The 24,052-nt window shown below is 46.1% G+C and overlaps 1 protein-coding gene across 1 annotated transcript in view; it reads right to left on the bottom strand.

The window, feature by feature from the left end:
* The window catches only part of paplna (papilin a, proteoglycan-like sulfated glycoprotein), a 216,004-nt gene extending 192,588 nt beyond the window's left edge, over positions 1–23,416 (bottom strand). Inside the window, exon 1 of the mRNA XM_086002352.1 lies at positions 23,013–23,416. Within this exon, the coding sequence (XP_085858478.1) occupies positions 23,013–23,129 (117 nt within the window). The 5' untranslated portion in view covers positions 23,130–23,416. The remainder of the gene's footprint in view (positions 1–23,012) is intronic.
* Positions 23,417–24,052: the final 636 nt, after the last annotated feature.

Below are 24,052 nucleotides of genomic sequence, written 5' to 3'. Positions count from 1 at the left end.
ATTCTTTGCTTTTGCGAAATGCCTTCTTACAGTTTTCGCTCCATTCCCATGGTACCCCCTTCTGTAAAAGAGCGTTTAGCGGGTGCAGTACCGTGGATAGATTTGGTAGAAATTTATGGTAATAGTTAATCAATCCTAGAAACGACCTCAACTGAGAGACATTATCCGGAGCGGGAGCCTTTACAACTACCTCTATCTTGTCAGGAGACTTATGAAGCCCCTCCCGGTCAATGACATGACCACAGTACGAGATCCGCTTCTGGAAGAACTCACATTTCTGCCGATTAACTCCAAGTCCATACTCTTTCAGTCTGTTGAGCACCAGTTCCAAGTTTGCAAGGTGTTCTTCATCACCATCACCTGTAATCAGAATATCGTCCAGGTAACATTGTGTGCCTGGAATTCCCTGTAATACCTGCTCCATGGCCCTCTGCCAAATTGCTGGAGCCGATGCCACTCCAAAAACCAGTCTATTGTACCGGTACAAACCTCGATGCGTGTTGATCGTGAGGTATTGGCGTGACTCTTCTTCAACCTCCATCTGCAAATACGCCTGCGCCAGGTCTATCTTGGTGAAGTGTTTCCCGTCAGACAACGAAGCAAAAATATCCTCAATCTGCGGAAGCGGATACTGCACCGTGTGAAGCACTGGATTAACGGTGATTTTGAAATCTCCACAGATGCGAACCTTCCCTGGTTCTCCTGGCTTGTTGCTCGAAGGATGTTTCATAACGGGAACAATGGGCGTAGCCCACTCACTCCAATCTACCTTAGACAGTACACCTGAACGTTCTAGCGCTTCCAGTTCCGCTTCTACAGTAGGTCGTATTGCATAGGGTACCGGTCTGGCTTTAAAAAATTTTGGTTGTGCACGTTCATCAATCTTGATGTTTGCCGTAATTCCTCTGTGTGTTCCCAGTCCCTGCTGGAACACCTCTTTAGCATCATCCAATATTCTGGACAATCGTTTAGGTTTGACATCTGTTTCCCCGGAATCTACCGTTAGTGCCTTCAAGGAGTGCCAGTCCATATTCATTTTCCTAATCCACTCCCGTCCCAGTAGTGGTGGACCTCCTTCAGGTAGCACATATAAGTCCATTACTTGGCTTTCTTCGCCCTTGCGGACCACTTTTACCTCTATCTTTCCGACGGGGTACACTCTTTGCCCCGTGTATGTTTTCAATATAATCTCCGTATGTGTATGTTTTCAATATAATCTCCGTATCCCGTAGGGGAATATGTTGGAATAACCTTTTGTAATCTTTCTTATTCATGACCGTCAATGCCGATCCAGTGTCCAATTCCATCTTTACTTGGACTCCTGCTATCTGAAGGGTGACCCAAATTGTCTGGAGATCTGCATCCTTACCAACGTTGTGTACTCTTAAGCTACCCAGTTCATTACTGCTAACGTCTGAATCTGACTTCTGTTCGGTCGAACTGGTCTTTGTCACCTTGTGCACCTTTATGTATTTTCCTTGCGGTGACTTTTTGTTGCTGGTCTTCTTTCCTGACCGGCATACTTTAGCTATGTGGCCAAGCCTGCCACACGTTCTGCATTCTTGGTTTTTAAACCAACACTGGTTCTGATCGTGCGTTGTCTTTCCGCAATGATAACATTTTACAGTACTCAAACCCAATTTATTTGTACTGAGTTCCGGTGACCGTAGCTGCATTACTGCCGTGCCTCTCGCTGCGGCTTCGTGTGCTGCTGCCATAGTGACCGCTTTCTCAAGCGTCAGCTCATTCTCCTCGAGCAATCGCTTTTGTGTATCTTCTTTTAATAAACCACACACAAATTTATCTCGTAGCGCCTCTGTCAATCTCGTTCCGAATTGACAGTACTTTGCTAGCTTACGCAATTCCATTAAATATTCAGCATTGCTTTCATCCTTCAGCTGCCTTCTGCTGTAAAATTTAAATCGTTCCGCTAGCATCAGCGGCGTGGGGTTTAGGTGATTTTTCAGGACAGTAACAATCTCCTCGAACGTCTTATCCGCCGGTTCATCTGGTGATAAAAGGTGTTTCAATTGCCCGTATGTCTTCGCACCCATTAAGTTTAATAATGTTAGTGCTTTCTCTGCATCTGGGATTTTATTTGCTTTACAATAATTTTGTATGCGTTCTACATACATAGCCCAATCTTCGATGTCGCTATCAAAGGTATTGATGTTCCCATGTTTAGGCATCGTTGCAATTTAATTTCTTTTAATTTTTATCCAAGATGGCGGCTTCCGCGCTCTTGTCTTCGTCCTCCGCCTACAAAATGGCGGTTTTCCCACGCTTGGCGGTCTTCACCCTTCCCCCGACGCTGTCTCCGCTTCACCGCGGCTCTCGTGCCTTCAGTTGCCCCCAGACGCTGCGCCTTTTTAGCCCGAATGCAGCCCGGCCCTTATCACCAGCCGCGATCGATGTCCCCGCGCTGCGCCTTTCGGCCCGAATGCGGCCCGGCTCTTATCTCCGGTCGCGATCGATCTCACCGCCCTTATTCCTCCGTCTTCCCTCCCCGTCTGTACAGCCAACGCAGCCGATTTTCTGGTCGCGTCGCTGCCCGGCTTACCCACTACCGAGGTAGAAAGAAGATAGCTGACAGCCGCTGATGGAGGCTTCGAGTTCAGGATGTCTTCTGCACTCTGGTTTCTCGATGTCTGCCGCGTCTTCCAGCAGGATGATGAGGGTGGAAACCTCTCTTCGACGTCCGTTCTGTGGACGAAGCCACCGTGGATATAACTGCCGCAGGGTAAGAATCTGACTCGTCACCACTGTAAAGTCTGTGTGTTCTAGTTGTAATTAATAACACACAGACTACAAGATTAAAGTTCAACAGGTCTTTACTGGTTGGAGGTCAGGACTATATGAAATACAATCTTACTACACAGTGCTTATATACCAGTGGTCACCACCGGTACTACGTATACAGCAGCCAGAGAAAGTAGTACATCTCTTAAGGTGGAACAGGCTTAAATTCTCTTAAGGTGGAACAGGTTACATACACCACAGAGAACAGATGGCAAAGGCTCATAAACCTCCTCTCTAGGAGGGATGTCAGCGTAGTCGTGTGTTCTCACGGCCCCACTGATGCGCAGCAAGGTGCTCTCCAGCTCCTTGCTAGCAGGGAAGTGCGGTGGCCCATGAGAGTGATGATGCAGAGAGGGGACATGGAAGTGGGGGGGCTCCTCTCAAAGCGCTCACACTTCCCCCCCCGTTGTCTCCCCCTCAGTCAGAACCCCAGATGCCTCCTGGGGTCGCGATGGCCGAGTCTGCTCCTGCAGAGTTGCAGGAGGAGCAGACTTTGGCGGGGTCATCACAGGCTCCAAAACCCAGAGGACGTCCGCCAAAAGTGTCTATGCAGTCGCAGCAGGGAAGTGAGGAGGCTGCCTCTACCTCTGCTGAAGCCACAGGGGTAGCACCTCGTAGAAGCACATGCAAGAGAAAGATGACACAGAAGTAGATGCACAAGGGTAAGCACATGGGTGTGTAAAGAACTGTTTCTATTAAGGTTCCGTTACTCTTATGTCACATATAAAACTATTTATTTTCACCACTTTACGGTCATGCCCTATTTTGTCAGCTACTTTGGAAGTGGCTTCGTGAGTTGGAGTGAATGGTAAAAAGACTTGCATTTGTATAGCACCTTTCACGACCACCGGACGTCTCAAAGCGCTTTACAGACAATGAAGTACTTTTGGAGTGGAGTCACTGTTGTAAAGTGGGAAACGCGGCAGCCAATTTACACACAGCAAGCTCCCACACACAGCAATGTGATAATGACCAGATAATCTGTTTTGTTATGTTGATTAAGGGATAAATATTGGCCAGGACACCGAGGAGAACTCCCCTGCTCTTCTTCCAATAGTGCCATGGGGTCTTTTACACCCACCTGAGAGAGCAGACGGGGCCTCGGTTTAACGTCTGAACCGAAAAAATGGCACCTCCGACAGTCCAGTAACATAACCACTACACCACCGCACCCCTCGGATACTGGCCCAGTAACAAAACCACTTCACCACCGTATCCCTCTGATACTGGCCCAGTAACACAACCACTTCACCACCGCACCCCTCTGATACTGGCCCAGTAACAAAACCACTTCACCACCGTATCCCTCTGATACTGGCCCAGTAACATAACCACTTCACCACCGTATCCCTCTGATACTGGCCCAGTAACATAACCACTTCACCACCGTATCCCTCTGATACTGGCCCAGTAACATAACCACTTCACCACCGCACCCCTCTGATACTGGCCCAGTAACATAACCACTACACCACCGCACCCCTCGGATACTGGTCCAGTAACATAACCACTTCACCACCGTATCCCTCTGATACTGGCCCAGTAACAAAACCACTTCACCACCGTACCCCTCTGATACTGGCCCAGTAACAAAACCACTTCACCACCGTATCCCTCTGATACTGGTCCAGTAACATAACCACTACACCACCGTATCCCTCTGATACTGGCCCAGTAACATAACCACTTCACCACCGTATCCCTCTGATACTGGCCCAGTAACAAAACCACTTCACCACCGTACCCCTCTGATACTGGCCCAGTAACAAAACCACTTCACCACCGTATCCCTCTGATACTGGTCCAGTAACATAACCACTACACCACCGTATCCCTCTGATACTGGCCCAGTAACAAAACCACTTCACCACCGTACCCCTCTGATACTGGCCCAGTAACATAACCACTTCACCACCGTATCCCTCTGATACTGGCCCAGTAACATAACCACTTCACCACCGTACCCCTCTGATACTGGCCCAGTAACATAACCACTTCACCACCGTATCCCTCTGATACTGGCCCAGTAACATAACCACTTCACCACCGTACCCCTCTGATACTGGCCCAGTAACATAACCACTTCACCACCGTATCCCTCTGATACTGGCCCAGTAACAAAACCACTTCACCACCGTATCGCTCTGATACTGGCCCAGTAACAAAACCACTACACCACCGTATCCCTCTGATACTGGCCCAGTAACATAACCACTTCACCACCGCACCCCTCTGATACTGGCCCAGTAACAAAACCACTTCACCACCGCACCCCTCTGATACTGGCCCAGTAACAAAACCACTTCACCACCGCACCCCTCTGATACTGGCCCAGTAACAAAACCACTTCACCACCGTATCCCTCTGATACTGGCCCAGTAACATAACCACTTCACCACCGTATCCCTCTGATACTGGTCCAGTAACATAACCACTACACCACCGTATCCCTCTGATACTGGCCCAGTAACAAAACCACTTCACCACCGTATCCCTCTGATACTGGCCCAGTAACAAAACCACTTCACCACCGTATCCCTCTGATACTGGCCCAGTAACATAACCACTACACCACCGTATCCCTCTGATACTGGCCCAGTAACAAAACCACTTCACCACCGTACCCCTCTGATACTGGCCCAGTAACATAACCACTTCACCAACATAACCACTTCACCACCGTATCCCTCTGATACTGGCCCAGTAACATAACCACTTCACCACCGTACCCCTCTGATACTGGCCCAGTAACATAACCACTTCACCACCGTATCCCTCTGATACTGGCCCAGTAACAAAACCACTTCACCACCGTATCCCTCTGATACTGGCCCAGTAACAAAACCACTTCACCACCGCACCCCTCTGATACTGGCCCAGTAACAAAACCACTTCACCACCGTATCCCTCTGATACTGGCCCAGTAACAAAACCACTTCACCACCGTACCCCTCTGATACTGGTCCAGTAACAAAACCACTTCACCACCGCACCCCTCTGATACTGGCCCAGTAACAAAACCACTACACCACCGCACCCCTCTGATACTGGTCCAGTAACATAACCACTACACCACCGCACCCCTCTGATACTGGTCCAGTAACAAAACCACTTCACCACCGCACCCCTCTGATACTGGTCCAGTAACATAACCACTACACCACCGCACCCCTCTGATACTGGTCCAGTAACATAACCACTACACCACCGCACCCCTCTGATACTGGCCCAGTAACATAACCACTACACCACCGCACCCCTCTGATACTGGCCCAGTAACATAACCACTTCACCACCGTATCCCTCTGATACTGGCCCAGTAACAAAACCACTTCACCACCGTATCCCTCTGATACTGGTCCAGTAACAAAACCACTTCACCACCGCACCCCTCTGATACTGGCCCAGTAACATAACCACTTCACCACCGCACCCCTCTGATACTGGCCCAGTAACATAACCACTACACCACCGCACCCCTCTGATACTGGCCCAGTAACATAACCACTTCACCACCGTACCCCTCTGATACTGGCCCAGTAACATAACCACTTCACCACCGCACCCCTCTGATACTGGCCCAGTAACATAACCACTACACCACCGCACCCCTCTGATACTGGCCCAGTAACATAACCACTTCACCACCGCACCCCTCTGATACTGGCCCAGTAACAAAACCACTTCACCACCGCACCCCTCTGATACTGGCCCAGTAACATAACCACTTCACCACCGTATCCCTCTGATACTGGCCCAGTAACAAAACCACTTCACCACCGTATCCCTCTGATACTGGCCCAGTAACAAAACCACTTCACCACCGCACCCCTCTGATACTGGCCCAGTAACAAAACCACTTCACCACCGCACCCCTCTGATACTGGCCCAGTAACAAAACCACTTCACCACCGCACCCCTCTGATACTGGCCCAGTAACATAACCACTTCACCACCGTATCCCTCTGATACTGGCCCAGTAACATAACCACTTCACCACCGCACCCCAATTTAAAAGAAACAAATGTAACCAAGCCTAAAAGCTCACTGAAACAAAATGAGGATGAATGAGATGTAATTTCAGCAATGGCGATGCGCTGAATAAGGTCCTTGTTTGATTATTGCCCTCATGCCCCTCATGTTAGTAATTTGTGATGAAGTGTGTTCGCAAACCAACATCAAACGTTTTAGTTTATTAAGGTTCAGCTGTCTTTAGATGTGGACGGATATAATTAAATCAGTTGGGGTTTTAGTAGCACTGCAATGGACTGAACCTCAGGACAAGTGAATCAGCTCTTGTTATTCAAACAGGCTTCCTTTAGGCCATTTCACAGCAACCCCAACAACTACATCCTCTTTGCAACCAGATTCTAATCAGGAAAGCCTAAAGGCATCTCCTCCTACACACATTCTTTTCTGTAGCAGGATTTCCGTCATAAATATCAACAAACATTTACAAACTGGCTTAAATACAAAACTGCTCTTTTGTTCCCTCGTACCAGTGTTTGGAAGCTTAGCATCAGGAGGCTGTGGGGTCATTAGGTAGGGGGTATCACAGTCAAGCCCCATCCTTGTTCAATCGGGGCTCAGACATAATCCAGGCTGACACTCCCAGTGCAGTGCTGAGGGAGTGCTGCACTGTCGGAGGTGCCGTTAAACCGAGGCACCGTATGCTCTCTCAGGTGGACGTAAAAGATCCCATGGCACTATTTTGAAGAGCAGGGGAGTTCTCCCCGGTGTCCTGGCCAATATTTATCCCTCAATCAACATCACTAAAAACAGATTATTTGGATATTATCACATTGTTTGTGGGACCTTGCTGTGCGCAAATTGGCTGCGTACATTACTAGTGACAACACTTCAAAAGTACTTCATTGGCTGTGAAATGCTTTAGGATGTCCTCGGGTTGTGAAAGGCGCAATAGAAATGCAAGTTTGTTCCTTCTAGTTACACCCAAATAGCACACCTTCCCGCAGGAGTCACTGGTTAGTAATCAGCAGTAGGACACCCGGCTCATTTTCGCCCTTCCTAACCCCGGCTCACTCAGTTCAACTCTGCTGAGCCAAGTGCAAACGTGGCAGAAATCAACTAACACATCGAAGAGCCGGGATCGAACCTCACGTGTGGGGCTCAGGTCTACATTGATGGAGGCAACTAAAAGTGACCGTCATCTATAAATGTCTTAGCATAACCAAAACAACCCGCCCAGTTTCATAAAGAAGGGTTTTGTAAGTTTCGTCTCTTAATTAAACCAGGCAAGTTGCTTTGGTTGTGCTACACTGGACATAGATCTCATTTAGATATGAATATCCACTCCAAGCATTTCAAGTGTTCATTAAGCCAGCAAACTATGAGGATATCACTATGCAGGGTCTCAAAGAAACTGCCGAATCTGACTAGAGGCGGAGTTCAGTGCAGATTACCACTTTATTTCAACACATGGACTAATGGAGCCCCAAGGCTTTGGCATTCTGCCAACCCAAAATAATTAAACAGGATAATAGATACCAGGAAGTATTCTAATCAAAGGCTTCAGATCTGGAGAAGTGAGAGCAGTTTGTAACAGCTCCAAGATTATAGCCCTGCAGTTATTCCAGTATATCTACAAACACATATTGTGAAGTGCACAGGAATGGTTTTATTCTATTATACTGTTCTCCCGAGCCACCCCTCTGCTGATTCCAAAATGGGTTTTGAGAGACACCACAAAATATATTCTGTTTAGTCAACATGCAAGTGAAAGATTAATGATTGTGACTTAACCAGTGGACGTTTAAGAAAGAAGTTAATCAGCTGGACAGAAAACCCAAGTTAGTATACATGTGTTAATATCAGTGGTAGAATTCTTGCTTCTGAGTCAGCAGGTTGTGGGTTCAAGTCCCACTCCAGAGACAGGAGCACAAAATCCAGGCTGACACTCTAGTGCAGTGCTGAGGGAGTGCTGCCGTCTTTCGGATGAGACGTTAAACTCTTGCTCTGCACAAATGCGGTCTCTTTTCCTCCGTTACAACAGTGACTATAGGGATTTGGTAAGTCCAGAAGAGGGGCCGAGAAACGACTTCTAATAAAAGTTGGACAGCAAACTTGAAATACCGAAGTGCCCATTATTCTGTCAATCTGTTCAGTGCAATCAGCACGGCTGAGGCCCAATTAGCTTGAATCGTTCCTTTAAAAAGCTAAATTGACACCAGCGCATCATGAATTAGGACCAGAGAGTCCCATCAAATACTGACAGCGAACAGTGAGTAATTATAGAGCGGTAATCTAATAGAGAGAAAGAGATTATAGAGCAGTAATCTAAGAGAGATTATAGAGCATAATCTAATAAAGGGAGAGATTATAGAGCAGTAATCTAATAAAGGGAGAGTTTATAGAACGGTAATCTAATAGTGTGTGATTATAGAGCGGTAATCTAATAGAGATTATAGAGCGGTAATCTAATAGAGAGTGATTATAGAGCGGTAATCTAATAGGGAGAGTGACTATAGAGCGGTAATCTAATAGAGATTATAGAGCGGTAATCTAATAGAGATTATAGAGCGGTAATCTAATAGAGAGTGATTATAGAGCGGTAATCTAATAGGGAGAGTGACTATAGAGCGGTAATCTAATAGAGATTATAGAGCGGTAATCTAATAGAGATTATAGAGCGGTAATCTAATAGAGAGATTATAGAGCATAATCTAATAGAGAGTGATTATAGAGCGGTAATCTAATAGGGAGAGTGACTATAGAGCGGTAATCTAATAGAGATTATAGAGTGGTAATCTAATAGAGATTATAGAGTGGTAATCTAATAGAGAGTGATTATAGAGCGGTAATCTAATAGAGAGAGATTATAGAGCGGTAATCTAATAGAGAGATTATAGAGTGGTAATCTAATAGAGAGTGATTATAGAGCGGTAATCTAATAGAGAGAGATTATAGAGTGGTAATCTAATAGGGAGAGTGACTATAGAGCGGTAATCTAATAGAGATTATAGAGCGGTAATCTAATAGAGATTATAGAGCGGTAATCTAATAGAGATTATAGAGCGGTAATCTAATAGAGAGTGATTATAGAGCGGTAATCTAATAGGGAGAGTGACTATAGAGCGGTAATCTAATAGAGATTATAGAGCGGTAATCTAATAGAGATTATAGAGCGGTAATCTAATAGAGAGATTATAGAGCATAATCTAATAGAGAGTGATTATAGAGCGGTAATCTAATAGGGAGAGTGACTATAGAGCGGTAATCTAATAGAGATTATAGAGTGGTAATCTAATAGAGATTATAGAGTGGTAATCTAATAGAGAGTGATTATAGAGCGGTAATCTAATAGAGAGAGATTATAGAGCGGTAATCTAATAGAGAGATTATAGAGTGGTAATCTAATAGAGAGTGATTATAGAGCGGTAATCTAATAGAGAGAGATTATAGAGTGGTAATCTAATAGGGAGAGTGACTATAGAGCGGTAATCTAATAGAGATTATAGAGCGGTAATCTAATAGAGATTATAGAGCGGTAATCTAATAGAGATTATAGAGCGGTAATCTAATAGAGAGTGATTATAGAGCGGTAATCTAATAGGGAGAGTGACTATAGAGCGGTAATCTAATAGAGATTATAGAGTGGTAATCTAATAGAGATTATAGAGTGGTAATCTAATAGAGAGTGATTATAGAGCGGTAATCTAATAGAGAGAGATTATAGAGTGGTAATCTAATAGAGAGTGATTATAGAGCGGTAATCTAATAGAGAGTGATTATAGAACGGTAATCTAATAGAGATTATAGAGCGGTAATCTAATAGAGTGATTATAGAGCGGTAATCTAATAGAGATTATAGAGCGGTAATCTAATAGAGAGTGATTATAGAGCGGTAATCTAATAGAGAGAGATTATAGAGCGGTAATCTAATAGAGTGTGATTATAGAGCGGTAATCTAATAGAGATTATAGAGCGGTAATCTAATAGAGAGAGTGACTATAGAGCGGTAATCTAATAGGGAGAGTGACTATAGAGCAGTAATCTAATAGAGAGAGTGAGTAAAAATGAATTGAGAGTGAAGTCTGGGCCCGGTCATCACTCCCACCCTGTCTTCCTTTCTGTAATTTGCATAATGAGGTGGCTTCATGAATTCTCTGTGTTTTGTGCAGTGGTCGTCAGGTTTGGGTGCGGGTTAACATTGCCTGGACTCGTCACTTGTCTGGTTTTGAATCTGACTTGCTATTGAGTACTAATGTTGAATATTGGATGCCAAAAATTTTAATTTTAAATGAGGACTCTGTTTCTCTTTGTTCCCACTTGCTTCTGCAGAAAATGACAACCAGACATTCACATTCTCAATCAACTCCTGTCGCTGGAAAGAAAAGTTCAGAACTGTGAACAATCTCTGCTCACCTTTGCTTACTCTCCGAGCAAATCTGAACTTGGCAATATCTGCCCAGTCTCCCAGTCTCTCCACTTTATTGTTGCATGTTGGTAGTGGTGGTTTTGGTATTTTCACACTCTTCCCTTGGAGAACAGTGTGAAGTAGTGAGAGGATTCACAGACTGATTCACAGCCTGACAGGCCGTGCCATGAACATAGCTTCCATGGCCGTAACCATCTTTAAATCAGCCCATAGTGGGATTAGTCCGATACGGCAGGAGGGTTTTATGAAAGAGTTGCATTTCTATGACCTCAGGACGTCCCAAAGCGCTTTACAGCCAATGCAGTACTTTTGAAGTGTGGTCACTGTTGTAATGTAGGAAACTCGGCAGTCAAAGTGAGTATTTATACAGCACCTTTAACGTAGTAAACCGTCCCGAGGCCCTTCACAGGAGCGATTATCAAAAAGAAGTTGACACCGAGCCACATAAGGAGATATCAGGGCAGGTGACCAAAAGCTTGGTCAAAGATGTAGGTTTTAAGGAGCATCTTAAAGGAGGAGAGGTGGAGAGGTTTGGGGGTATTCTACAGCTTAGAGTCTAGGCAACTGAAGGCACAGCCACCAATGGTGGAACGATTAAAATCAGGGATGCCCCAGAGGCCAGAATTGGAGGAGCACAGAGATCTCAGAGGGCTGTAGGGTTGGAGGGGGTTACAGAGATAGGGAGGGGAGAGGCCATGGAGGGAATTAAAACCAAGGATGAGAATTTGTTGCTGTACCGGGAGTCAAGAGAATGGAGTTTGTGGTGGGGACCGAAGACAATGGCTTCGGTCTTCCCAATATTTAGGGATATATTTAGGAAATTTCTGCTCATCTAATACTAGATGTCAGAGGCAGCGGAGGGTGAAGAGAGGTGGTGGTGAGGTAGAGCTGGGTGTCGTCAGCGTACATGTGGAAACTGATGCTGTGTTTTCGGATGATGTCGCCGAGTGGTGTCATGTCTTTGACAAATAGAAGTGGGCCAAGGGTAGATCCTTGAGGGACTCCAGAGGAGTGGGAAGAAAAGCCATTACAGGTGATTCTCTGGTTATGACTAGATAGATACAAATGGAACCAGGTGAGTGCAGTTCCACTGAGCTGGATGTTGCAGGAGAGGCACTGCAGGAAGATGGAGTGGTCAACCATGTCAAAGGCCGCAGACAGGTCGAGAAGGGATTGTGCACCACGGTCGTCATTTGTAACTTTGATGAGAGCCGTTTCAGTACTGTGGCTGGGCAGAAACCTGATTGGAGTGATTCAAACATGGAGTTTCTGAAATGATGGGCACGGATTTGGGAGGCGACAACACATTCAAGGACTTGAGAGGAAAGAGCGGTTGGAGGTGGAAATGTAAACTAGGAATAAGGGTCATGAGGTGGATCTACTGGGCTTTTAGCGGAGCTTAAAAAGCAAGACCATCATAAGGAAATCAAAGGTTGGCCACCCCGTAACTTGAGTTCAGCAACTGTAACACAAGGTCTCCCGCAGCCTTCGTATCATTGAGTGCGCTCTGAGCATCATTCCTACAATGAAATCTGTAAAACTGAGACCCTAACCCTAACTTTAATTCCTGGCGCAACATCGCCAATCTGGTTTCTCTAAGCGTATTAGATCAACACCCTCTAATCATCCCTTCCTCACTTCCATACCACTGTTAAGTGGCCACACTGAAAGCAGCAATTACTGCATTTCCCTTTTCCAATTATGCACCCCCAACCTAGCTCAGTATACGATAGCTCACCTTGATACGAAAGAGCTATTGGATCGCTGGAGGATTGTACTGTACAACAATTAAAGCGAAGCTCAAGTTGCCGTTTACTGCTGAAACATTAAGCTTATTTCCCCCCATCTCTCCTGAACTCATTAACTCCTTCCTGGGGTATGGACCCATGAGCAAAAAGCACCCCCAGTTCCTCAATCAGATCCTTATTTCTCATATGTGAGCCTAGACTAAGAGCTGACAGATTAAAAGCCATAATTAATGAGCCTTGTCCAAATTAGCTGTAAATAAAGTTGGGTAAAATCTACATTTGTTAGTTCCGCGATGGGCTTGTTGAAAATGGGGTTATAATTGAGCCATATGGATAGAACCCAGGTTAGATTCCTGGTCTGTGTTCGCTGATCTACATTAGCTCCTGACCGTGCCTTCAGCTGCCTGGGCCAGGAGCTCTGGAATTCCCTCCCTAAACCTCGCCACCTTTCTCTCCTCCTTAAAACCTACCTCTTTGACCAAGCTTTAGGCCACCTGTCCTAATATCGCCTTCTTTGGCTCACATCAGTTTTTGTCTGATTATGTTCCTGTGAAGCGCTTTTTGGGACATTTTACTACGTTAAAGGCGCTATATAAATGCAAGTTGTTGTGGGGTGCTGCGTCGGCTGATCCCCATGTCACTGGGTTAGGAGGGGACAGGATTCCAACTTGTGACTGTCACGTGAGTTAGATGATATCATGGGGCACCACAACAAGCCTTGGCACCTTTGGGCTCAGGATGGGACTATATCCAGAGTTCCCACTCCGAATTTAATGATCCTTGCTGGGAAGTGTGGATGTCAGGTGAGATCAGGATTGGCTCATACATGAAACCTCCTCACATTCGGACACTCACGCTAGGTCCCATATGAAGAGTTGACGCTTGGACACAAGAACCAAGATACGGCCAGTGCCTGTCAAACAGTACCCCAGCAAGAATCATCACTGCAGGACAGCAGGGAAGAGGAGGGAAAGAGGGAAGAAAAGGGAAAAAAACTTGACCATTTGCGTGAGATTAGAACCACCAAAACACAGCAACCTGGTCCAATAGTAACTGGACCAGGCCAGATCCAACAACAATCATCTCAATGGAGGGAAACTGCCAGGAGCTATTGCTGAACCCGACAATGCAAGGGAACAGAGAATCAGCAAAGACATGGTCATTAACCCAAAGCATCTCTCCAGTTATTACCCCTCATACCCATCAGTCCACCACAGTACTGTTGAACATCTTGCACCCATGTCAGTGCAAGAGAAAGAAAGAGAAAAAAGAAGAAAAACTTGCATTTCTAAAGCATCTTTCATGACCTCAGAATGTCCCAAAACCCTTCACAGCCAATGAAGTACGTTTGAAGTCTAGTCACTGTTGTAATGTAGGAAACGTGGCTGCCAATTTGCGCACAGCAAGGTTCCACAAACAGCAATGTGATAATAAATCTGTTTTAATGATATTGATTAAGGGATAAATATTGGCCAGGATGCCAGGGAGAACTCCCCTGCTCTTCTTTGAATAGTGCCATGGGATCTTTTCCGTCCACCTGAGGGGGCAGATGGGGCCTCGGTTTAATGTCTCATCTGAAAGACGGCACCTCCGACAGTGCAGCACTCCCTCAGCACTGCACTGGCACGTCAGCCTGGATTATGGGCTCAAGTCTCTGGAGTGGGCTCAGAGGCAAGAATGCTACCACTGAACCACGGCTGACAATGACCAAAATACTTCACTTTACTAAAGAAAAAGCTATTTTACACTTTGAAACAATTATTCTGCAAACTGTAAGCAATCCTCATGCTGTCAAGCTGCTAAATGTATTAAGCCTGTGTTAGCTCATACAGTTAATGCAACAAATCCTGAAACATCCATCATTACAGGCCCAGGTATCATCTCCCAGCAACTGGTATGTTTTGTGAAAAACAGCAAGTACTGTAGAACTAAAATTAGCCGCTGAGTTTACGGATCATTTCTTGCCGTGCAATATTTTCTAATTATACCCGCCTTGGTTACTGCATCAATCTAGCTCTCGAAAACCATTTGACATTTAATCTATTTACTGGGGAATGGAATGTTCACAGTGTGTGCTTGGAACCAATACAACTATTAAAAATATCTTGGAAGACCCACCCAAAATCAGCTTATCACTGAAGTCTGCATGAAAACAGCTCCAAGCCCAGCATTCAGCCAGCACCAAGAGCTGAAGCACTCAATCCCATCCGTGATTTGATGGTCAACCACCTTAGCGAGGGAGATCTGAAGGGCTGTCAGCCAGGAAGATGTGCAAAATTCTACCTTAAAAAGGGGGTGGGCGAGGCGATGCTAAAACAAATCAAGGATTCACATGCATCAACAGGAAAATTGAGATAGTTTGTGACTGAAGTCTGTCGCTAGAGAATGCACTTTCTATTTAAATGCTGAAATTGTTCAGCTTGTACTTGATATTAGACGTAACAAAAGTCCAAATGTCATACTCAATTTGTAAATTTTCCATTACAAGTGAAGGCTGATTTTACTTCTCTCTCAACTTGTCAAAAATAGTAAGCTTTAAAGCATCACAACTTCATAAGGAATTAGCAGAGCTGTGCAATTTAAAAAAATGAAAAGGTATCAGAATTGGTGGATGCTAATTGGTAAACCAGTTAGAGGTTTAACTTCCTCAGAAGGTAATTGGTTAACAGTTCACTTTGTGTTGTATTTTAGTGCAGTCATTAACCAGTTTAAGGAAGACTTGCATTTATGCAGCGTCTTTCATGACCTCAAGACGTTCCAAAGTGGTTTACAACCAATGAAATACTGGAGTGTAGTCACAGAATCATAGAATGGTTACAGCACAGGAGGCCGCCATTTGGCCCATTGAGCCTGTGCCAGCTCTCTGCAGGAGCACTTCAGCTAGTCCCACTCCCCCGCCCTTTCCCCGCAGTCCTACAAATTGTTTTCCTTCAGGTACTTATCCAATTCCCTTTTGAAAGCCACAATTGAATCTGCCTCCACTGCCCTCTCAGGAAGTGCATTCCAGATCCTAACCACTCGCTGCGTAAAAAAGTTTTCCCTCATGTCGCCTTTGGTTCTTCTGCCAATCACCTTAGATCTGTGTCCTCTGGTTCTCGTTCCTTCTGCCAATGGTAACAGTTTCTCTCTATCTACTCTGTCCAGACCACTCATGTTTTTGAGCAGCTCTATCAAATCTCCGCTCAACCTTCTCTGCTCTCAGGAGAACAACCCCAGCTTCTTCAGTCTATCCACGTAACTGAAGTCCCTCATCCCTGGAACCATTGTTGTAAATCTTTTCTGCACCCTCTCTAAGGCCTTCACATCCTTCCTAAAGTGCAGTACCTAGAATTGGGCGCAATACCCCAGTTGAGGCTGAACCAGTGTTTCGTAAAGGTTCATCATAACTTCCTTACTTTTGTACTCTATGCCTCTATTTATGAAGTCCAGGATCCCATTTTTTTTTTTTTAAAACCACTTTCTCAACCTGCCCTGTCACCTTCAACGATTTGTGCACATATACCCCCAGGTCTCTCTGTTCATACACCCACTTTAGGATTGTACCCTTTAGTTTATATTTCCTCTCCTCATTCTTCTACCAAAATGTGTCACTTTGCACTTTTCTGCATTAAATTTCATCTGCCACGTGTCCGCCCATTCCACCAGCCTGTCTATGTCCTCTTGCAGTCTATCACTCTCCCCCTCACTGTTCACAATACTTCCAAGTTTTGTCTCATCTGCAAATTTTGAAATTGTGCCCTGTATACCCAAGTCCAAGTCATTAATATATATCAAGAAAAGCAGTGGTCCTAGTACCAATCCCTGGGGAACACCAGTGTACCTTCCTCCAGTCCGATAAACAGCCGTTCACCACTACTCTCCGTTTCCTGTCACTTAGCCAATTTTATATCCATGCTGCCACTGTCCCTTTTATTCCATGGGCTTCAACTTTGCTGGCAAGCCTATTATGTGGCACTTTATCAAATGCCTTTTGGAAATCCATGTACACTACGTCAACTGCATTACCCTCATCAACCTTCTCACCGTCAAAAAACTCAATCAAGTTAGTTAAACACGATTTGCCTTTAACAAATCTGTGCTGGCTTTCCTTAATTAATCCACAGTTGTCCAAGTGACTGTTAATTTTCTCCTGGATTCTAAAAGCTTCCCTACTACAGAGGTTAAACTGACTGGCCTGTAGTTGCTGGGTTTATCATTACCCCTTTTTTGAACAAGGGTGTAACATTTGCAATTCTCCAGTCCTCTGGCACCACCCCCATATCTAAGGAGGAATGGAAGATTATGGCCAGTACCTCCGCAATTTCCACCTTTACTTCCCTCAGCATCCTAGGATGCATCCCATCCGGTCCTGGTGAATTATCTACTTTAAGTACAGCCAGTCTTTCTAGTACTTACTCTTTATCAATTTTTATCCCATCCAGTATCGCAACTACCTCCTCTTTCACTATGACTTTGGCAGCATCTTCTTCCTTGGTAAAAACAGATGCAAAGTACTAACTTAGTACCTCAGCCATGCCCACTGCTTCCATGTGTAGGTCTCCATTTTGGTCCCTAATCGGCCCCACCCCTCCTCTTACTACCCGTTTACTACTTATACGCCTATAGAAGACTTTTCGATTCCTTTTTATATTAGCTGCCAATCTATTCTCATAGTCTCTCTTTGCCCCTCTTATTTTCTTTTTCACTTCCCCTCTGAACTTTCTATATTCAGCCTGGTTTTAACTTGTATTCTCAACCCGACATGTGTCATACGCCCCCTTTTTCTGCTTCATCTTACTCTCTATCGTTCGTCATCCAGGGAGCTCTGGTTTTGGTTGCACCACCTTTCCCCCTCGTGGGAATGTATCTTGACTGTATCTGAACCATCTCCTCTTTAAAGGCAGCCCATTGTTCGATTACAGTTTTGCCTGCCAATCTTTGATTCCAATGTCACTGTTGTAATGTAGAAAACATGGCAGCCAATGTGCACATAGCAAAATCCCATAAACAGCAATGAAACAACAATAATTTGTTTTAGTAAGAACATAAGAAATAGGAGGAGTAGGGCATATGGCCCCTAGAGCCTGCTCCGTCATTCAATAAGATCGTGGCTGATCTTCAACCTCAACTCCACTTTACTTTCCCGCCCGAGCCCCATATCCCTTGATTCCCCTAGAGTCCAAAAATCTATCTATCTCAGCCTTGAATATACTCGAGGACTCAGCATTCACAGCCCTCTGGGGCAGAGAATTCCAAAGATTCACAACCCTCCGAGTGAAGAAATTCCTCCTCATCACAGTCTTAAATGGACGACCCCTTTTCCTGAGATTATGCCCCCTAGTTCTAGACTCACCAGCCAGGGTAAACACCCTCTCAGCATCTGCCCTGTCAATCCCCCTCAGAATCTTGTATGTTTCAATGAGATCACCTCTCATTCTTCTAAACTTCAGAGAGCATAGACCTGTTCTACTCAATCTCTCCTCCAACCTAGTGAGCCTTCGCTGCACCCCCTCTAAGGCAATTATATCCTTCCTTAGTGATGTTGGTTGAGAGAGAAATATTGGCCAGGACACTGGGCAGAACTTCCCTGCTCTTCTTCAAATAATGCCACGGGATATTTTATGTCCACCCAAGAGGGCAGGCAGGATCTCAGTTTAACGTCTCACCCGAAAGACGGCACCTCCAACAGTGCAGCATTTCCTCAGTACTGCACTGGAGTGTCATTCTGGATTTTGTGCTCGAGTCTGTGGAGTGGGACTTCAACCCACTCAGAGTGAGATCTTCGAACTCGGAGGCGAGAGTGCTACCAACTTAGCCACGGTTAACATTGTCACCCACTTATTTTAAATACGTTAACAACCACATTAAAAATAGCACACAAAGGAATTTTACCCAAACATTTTAACTAGCGCACTGCCAAGGGAAATTAAACCCCACAAATGATCAGGCTGAATCATCACTGCCCCAAGTCAGTTGTATAGACCCCAGTTATGAGTGTGATGAATTCTGTATTCAATGGATTACCAGTGAGTATTTAGCTTCTATCAGCATTATTCTAGTTTGTAAATAGGGACAATACTTTGTTACCTCCAACATGTTCAGATAAACAAGGTTTGACATCTTTCCAGTGTATTCTATCCACCATCTTGAAAATCCTACTAGCAGGAAGCAGACATTTCAATATCATGCCTCAGGTAATAAAAGAAAAACCTGCATTTATATAGCGCCTTTCATGACCACCGGACGTCCCAAAGCGCTTTACAGTCAATGATGTACTTTTGAAGTGGAGTCACTGTTGTAATGTGGGAAACGTGGCAGCCAATTTGCACACAGCAAGCTCCCACAATGTGATAATGACCAAATAATACTGCACAGAAAGGCTCCACCTCTCGGGGGGGGGGGGGGGCGGAACTTTCCCTGAAAGCTAAGAGACAGTGCAAGAGAGTTAGTAGAACCAGATGAAAGTCAGGCTGGAAATAAATCCTCCAGTCTCGACAGTAGCTACGACTGACTTAAGATTAGGGTCATCAGTCATAGTGAGCCCGAACTGTTACCATTAACAAAAAACTTAACTGGGCCAGGTACATATATACTGTGGCTACTAGAGCAGGTCAGAGGCTGGGTATTGTGCAGCAAGTGTCTCACCTCCTGACTCCCCAAAGCCTCTCCACCATCTACAAGGCACAAGTCAGGAGTGTGATGGAATACTCGCCACTTGCCTGGATGAGTGCAGCTCCAACAACACTCAAGAAGCTCGACACCAACCAGGAACAGTCCATTTGATCGGCAGCCCACCACCTTAAACATTCACTCCCTCCACCACCGGCATACCGTGGTTGCAGTGTGTACCATCTATAAGATGCAACGCAGTAACTCGCCAAGGCTTCTTCGACAGCATCTCCAAAACCCATGACCTCCACCACCTAGAAGGACAAGGGGAGCAAGCGCATGGGAACACCACCACCTCCAAGTTCCCCTCCAGGTCACACACCATCCTGACTTGGAAGTATATCGTCGATCCTTCATAGTCGCTGGGTCAAAATCCTGGAACTCCCTCCCTAACAGCAGTGTGGGAGAACACCACAGCAAGACTCAAACTTCTCCTCTGTTGGAATCATCAATCTTGGCAACTTCAGTATTCTCCATCAGCAATGGATCTGCCTCTCTCCTATTGGTGGGGTGAGCACACAAGCAGAGTCCTTGACATCCTGAATAATCTTCAATAACTTGCAAATCAGCCAACTAGGATCAGCTGAGTCATTCAACTGAACTCCTCGACCTTTTACACTGCATCAATGCTGGGCTCCTCAGGAAGATAAGTGACCTCCTGGACAAGACCCTATACCAAAATCGAACTCTAAACTCACCTTGTTTGGCACAATATCAGCCAACTGGAAAAGTTATTTGCTGTTTTTTCCTCTCTTTTGATCCTTCCACCTATGTCAGTGATGTATTTGATGTTATTGTATTTTGCACTGAAGGTTTTGAATTTCACTCTTCCCTTTGGTCAGGTCTGGTACTGCCTGTTGTTCCACTGGCCTCATAACAAATGGCACCTGGTGACTTCATCATCGGGAAGCATCCTGAAGCAGCGTACTTTCAATGTGTGTTGTGGCGGAGCCACCAAAGGACTCCGAGCGGTTGTACATAATTCCTTTAACAGCAATGTCGTTACTGTCTGTGCCTGTACCTTTAATTACACTGTTTGACTGTACAATGTCTAGTTACCTTTACAGCACGGTTTCAACGTGATGACGTCATGCCGTTAGTCACGTGATGCCCCAATGGCAGGAAGAACATGATGACGTCATGACGTCAGTCTTCTGACCAGAGGATCAGTCTTCGTGGAGCCCTCAAGAATAGACCTGTAATTGATATGTTCTAGCAGTTTCCAGTTTAAACTTGTTTCGTTTCATTAAAGTTCATTGTTTTAATTGTCCGAGTCAAACTCAGTCTTTTTGATAGGAACCTCCGTTCCTACAGTGTAACCTTTAAACCAACCCTTCGAGTTGTCAAATGCAACTTTATTGAAAAGAAGCATTGACTGAGATCTTGCTGCCCTCCAGCAATCACTCTATCTGGTCCCTTGCCAAAGCCTCTTGCAGGTTCTCTGAATCCTTCTTTCCACCCTGTTTGTATAGTTGCAAGCTCAACTAAAGAGGAAGCTATTCATTTTGGATAACTCTCCTCCAACACTAATCTCAATGATTTTAGTGAAGGATCTGCTGCTATTTTAGCATTAGGCTCAACATTAAGTTTCATCCTTGCCAGGCTTGTCCCATACTTCATTCTCCAGCTTCCAATAAGACCTCGGGTCCCGATAGTACCTTTCCCACTGTCCCTCAGATATGTGCTTCTGAATTTAGCCCTGGCCTTTATAATGTCTGCAATCTCGCTTGTTTGCAGTCCACCTTTTCTTGCCTTGGAAACCTGCTCTTGTTCACCCTCTCCCTGGGGATGTTGGTCCCTCCTACCCTTCCAACTATAGCCCTAACATACTTCCACTTCCCCGCTCTTTCCCAGAACCCTGCAAAACGTTCTTTTTCAAGTATAAAGCCAATTACCTTTCGAAAGTTACTATTGAATCTGCTTCCACCACCCTTTCAGGCAGAGTGTTCCAGATCACAACAACTTATTGCATTAAAAAAAATTCTCCTCCTCTCGCCTCTGGTTCTTTTGCCAATGATCTTAAATCTGTCTCCTCTGGTTACTGACCCTCCTGCCAGTGGAAATAGGTTCTCCTTATTTACTCTAACAAAACCCCTCCTGATTTTGAACACCTCTATTAAATCCCCCCCTTAACCTTCTCTGCTCTAAGGAGAACAACCCCAGCTTCTCCAGTCTCTCCACATAACTGAAGTCTTTCATCCCTGGTACCATTCTAGTAAATCTCCTCTGCGCCCTCTTGGACACAATACTCCAGCTGGGGTCTAACCAGTGATTTATAAAGGTTTGACTTTGCTTTTGTACTCTATTCCTCTTAATAAAGCCAAGGATCCCGTATGCTTTTTTAACAGCCTTCTCAACTTGTCCTGCCACCTTCACCGATTTGTGTACGTACACCCCCGGGTCTCTCTGTTCCTGCACCCCCTTTAAAATTGTACCCTTTAGTTTATATTGCCTCTCCTCATTCTTCCTACCAAAATGAATCACTTCACACTTCTCGGTGTTAAATTTCATCCGCCATGTATCTGCCCATTTCACCAGCCTGTCTGTGTCCTCCTGAAGTCTGTTATTATCTTCCTCACTGTCTACTACATTTCCGAGGATCATGTTATCTGCAAACTTTGAAATTATGTCCTGTAGACCCAGGTCCAGGTCATTAATATATCTCAAAAAGGGCAGTGGTCCCAACACCCACCCCTGGGGACACCACTGTATACTTCCCTCCGGTCTGAAAAACAACCGTTCACCACTGCTCTCTGCTTTCTGTCCCTTAGCCAATTTCGTATCCACGCAGACACTGCCCCTTTAATTTACTCGATCAAAAACATGGTAATAGAAGCTTGCCAAAAGACTAATGCACGAAGGCGACGTGGGTTTGACCTGTAAACCATAAAAAATCAGCCACTAACCACACAGCTGCAAAGTGTGTGTTTGTGCAAAGATAAACACCGGAGCTCTCACACCTTGCACTCGCCCGACCAGTGCACAAGAGCTGGGCCGGGGGGAGGACTCCTTGTTCAAGGTCCCTGGTTCGAGCAGGGACTCTCTGGGAGTAGTTGTCCCATTACATTCACTTTTAGTGAAACTACAGGGAGTACTGAGCTCGCAGAGTATTCCCACCGCTGGCTCTACTCAATAACTAACATCACTCCCCTGCTATCCTCAGCCTCTGAGCCACATCACGCAGTAATCTCTTGAACTAACCTCCAGTAATTCACATTTAACCATTCGCAGTATTTTAATTAACTCGCACCTTTCCCCATTGCAAACAGCTCCCAACAGTGACAATACATGAACGTTGAAATCTAACAACCCCTCCCTTTAACCAAGTGTCTCATTCACTTGAAATGCCGAGTTAACTGCAATGATATGCAGCAGAAATACACACATTTAATAAAACAGATCGGTAATTCTGTACTTACTGAGGAGGCTGTGACTAATGCCACCATCTGCACAACAAGCAGGGGCAGTAAAAGCTTCATACTCAAAGCGGACAGTGAACGTGAGATCTGCACAAACTGCTCCAGGTCCTGGGGCATTAACAGAGCGAGAAAAGCTCCACAAATCCAATCGCTGCCTGACCTGGAGCCCTGAGTGAATTTCAAACCCCGACTGCTGACATGGGTTTCTGTTCCACCTCCAACATCCTTCACTGCTGCTTTCAGCGAGAGCGCCGGCTGCCGCTTCAGACACTGGCTGCGGGTCCCGGCCTGGGCTGGGCTGTCCCGGGGGCCAGTGATGCGGCCAAGGGCCGCTCGACCGGAAGTCGCATCAGTTCAGGCTTTGATGCGGTGGACTGAAGATCAGGGGAGAGGAGAGGAGGAGAAGAGGAGAGGCGAGAGGAGGAGGAGGAGGAGGGGAAGAGAGGCGGAGGAGGAGGGAAGAGAGGCGGAGAAGGGAGGAGGAGGCGGAGAGGGAGGAGGAGGAGGGAAGGAAGGGAGGAGAGGAGGGAAGGGAGGAGAGGGAGAGGAGGAGGAGGAGGAGAGGAGGAGGAGGAGGGAGAGGAGGAGGGGGAGAGGAGGAGGAGGAGGAGAGGAGGAGGAGGGAGAGGGGGAGAGGGAGGAGGAGGGGGGAGAGGGGGGAGGAGGAGGAGGGGGGGGAGAGGAGGAGGAGGGAGGGGGGGGGAGAGGAGGAGGAGGAGGAGGAGGGGGGGAGAGGGGGAGGAGGAGGAGGGGGGGGAGAGGAGGAGGAGGAGGAGGGGGGGGGAGAGGAGGAGGAGGAGGAGGAGGGGGGGAGAGGAGGAGGAGGAGGAGGAGGGGGAGAGGAGGAGGAGGAGAGGGGTGAGAGGAGGAGGAGGAGAGGGGGGAGAGGAGGAGGAGGAGAGGGGAGGAGGAGGAGGAGGGGGGAGGAGGAGGAGAGGAGGGGTGAGGAGGAGGAGAGGGGGGGAGAGGAGGAGAGGGGGAGAGGAGGAGAGGAGTGAGAGAGGAGAGTGAGGAGAGGAGGAGAGGGTGAGAGGAGGAGG

Source organism: Somniosus microcephalus, chromosome 12 (genome assembly GCF_052327205.1).
Source record: "Somniosus microcephalus isolate GS21.2 chromosome 12, FLI_Smic_1.0, whole genome shotgun sequence".
In the NCBI taxonomy this organism is placed as follows: Eukaryota; Metazoa; Chordata; class Chondrichthyes; order Squaliformes; family Somniosidae; genus Somniosus; species Somniosus microcephalus.
Note: the sequence above shows the minus strand (reverse complement) of the source record. Positions and strands in the feature narration are given on the sequence as shown.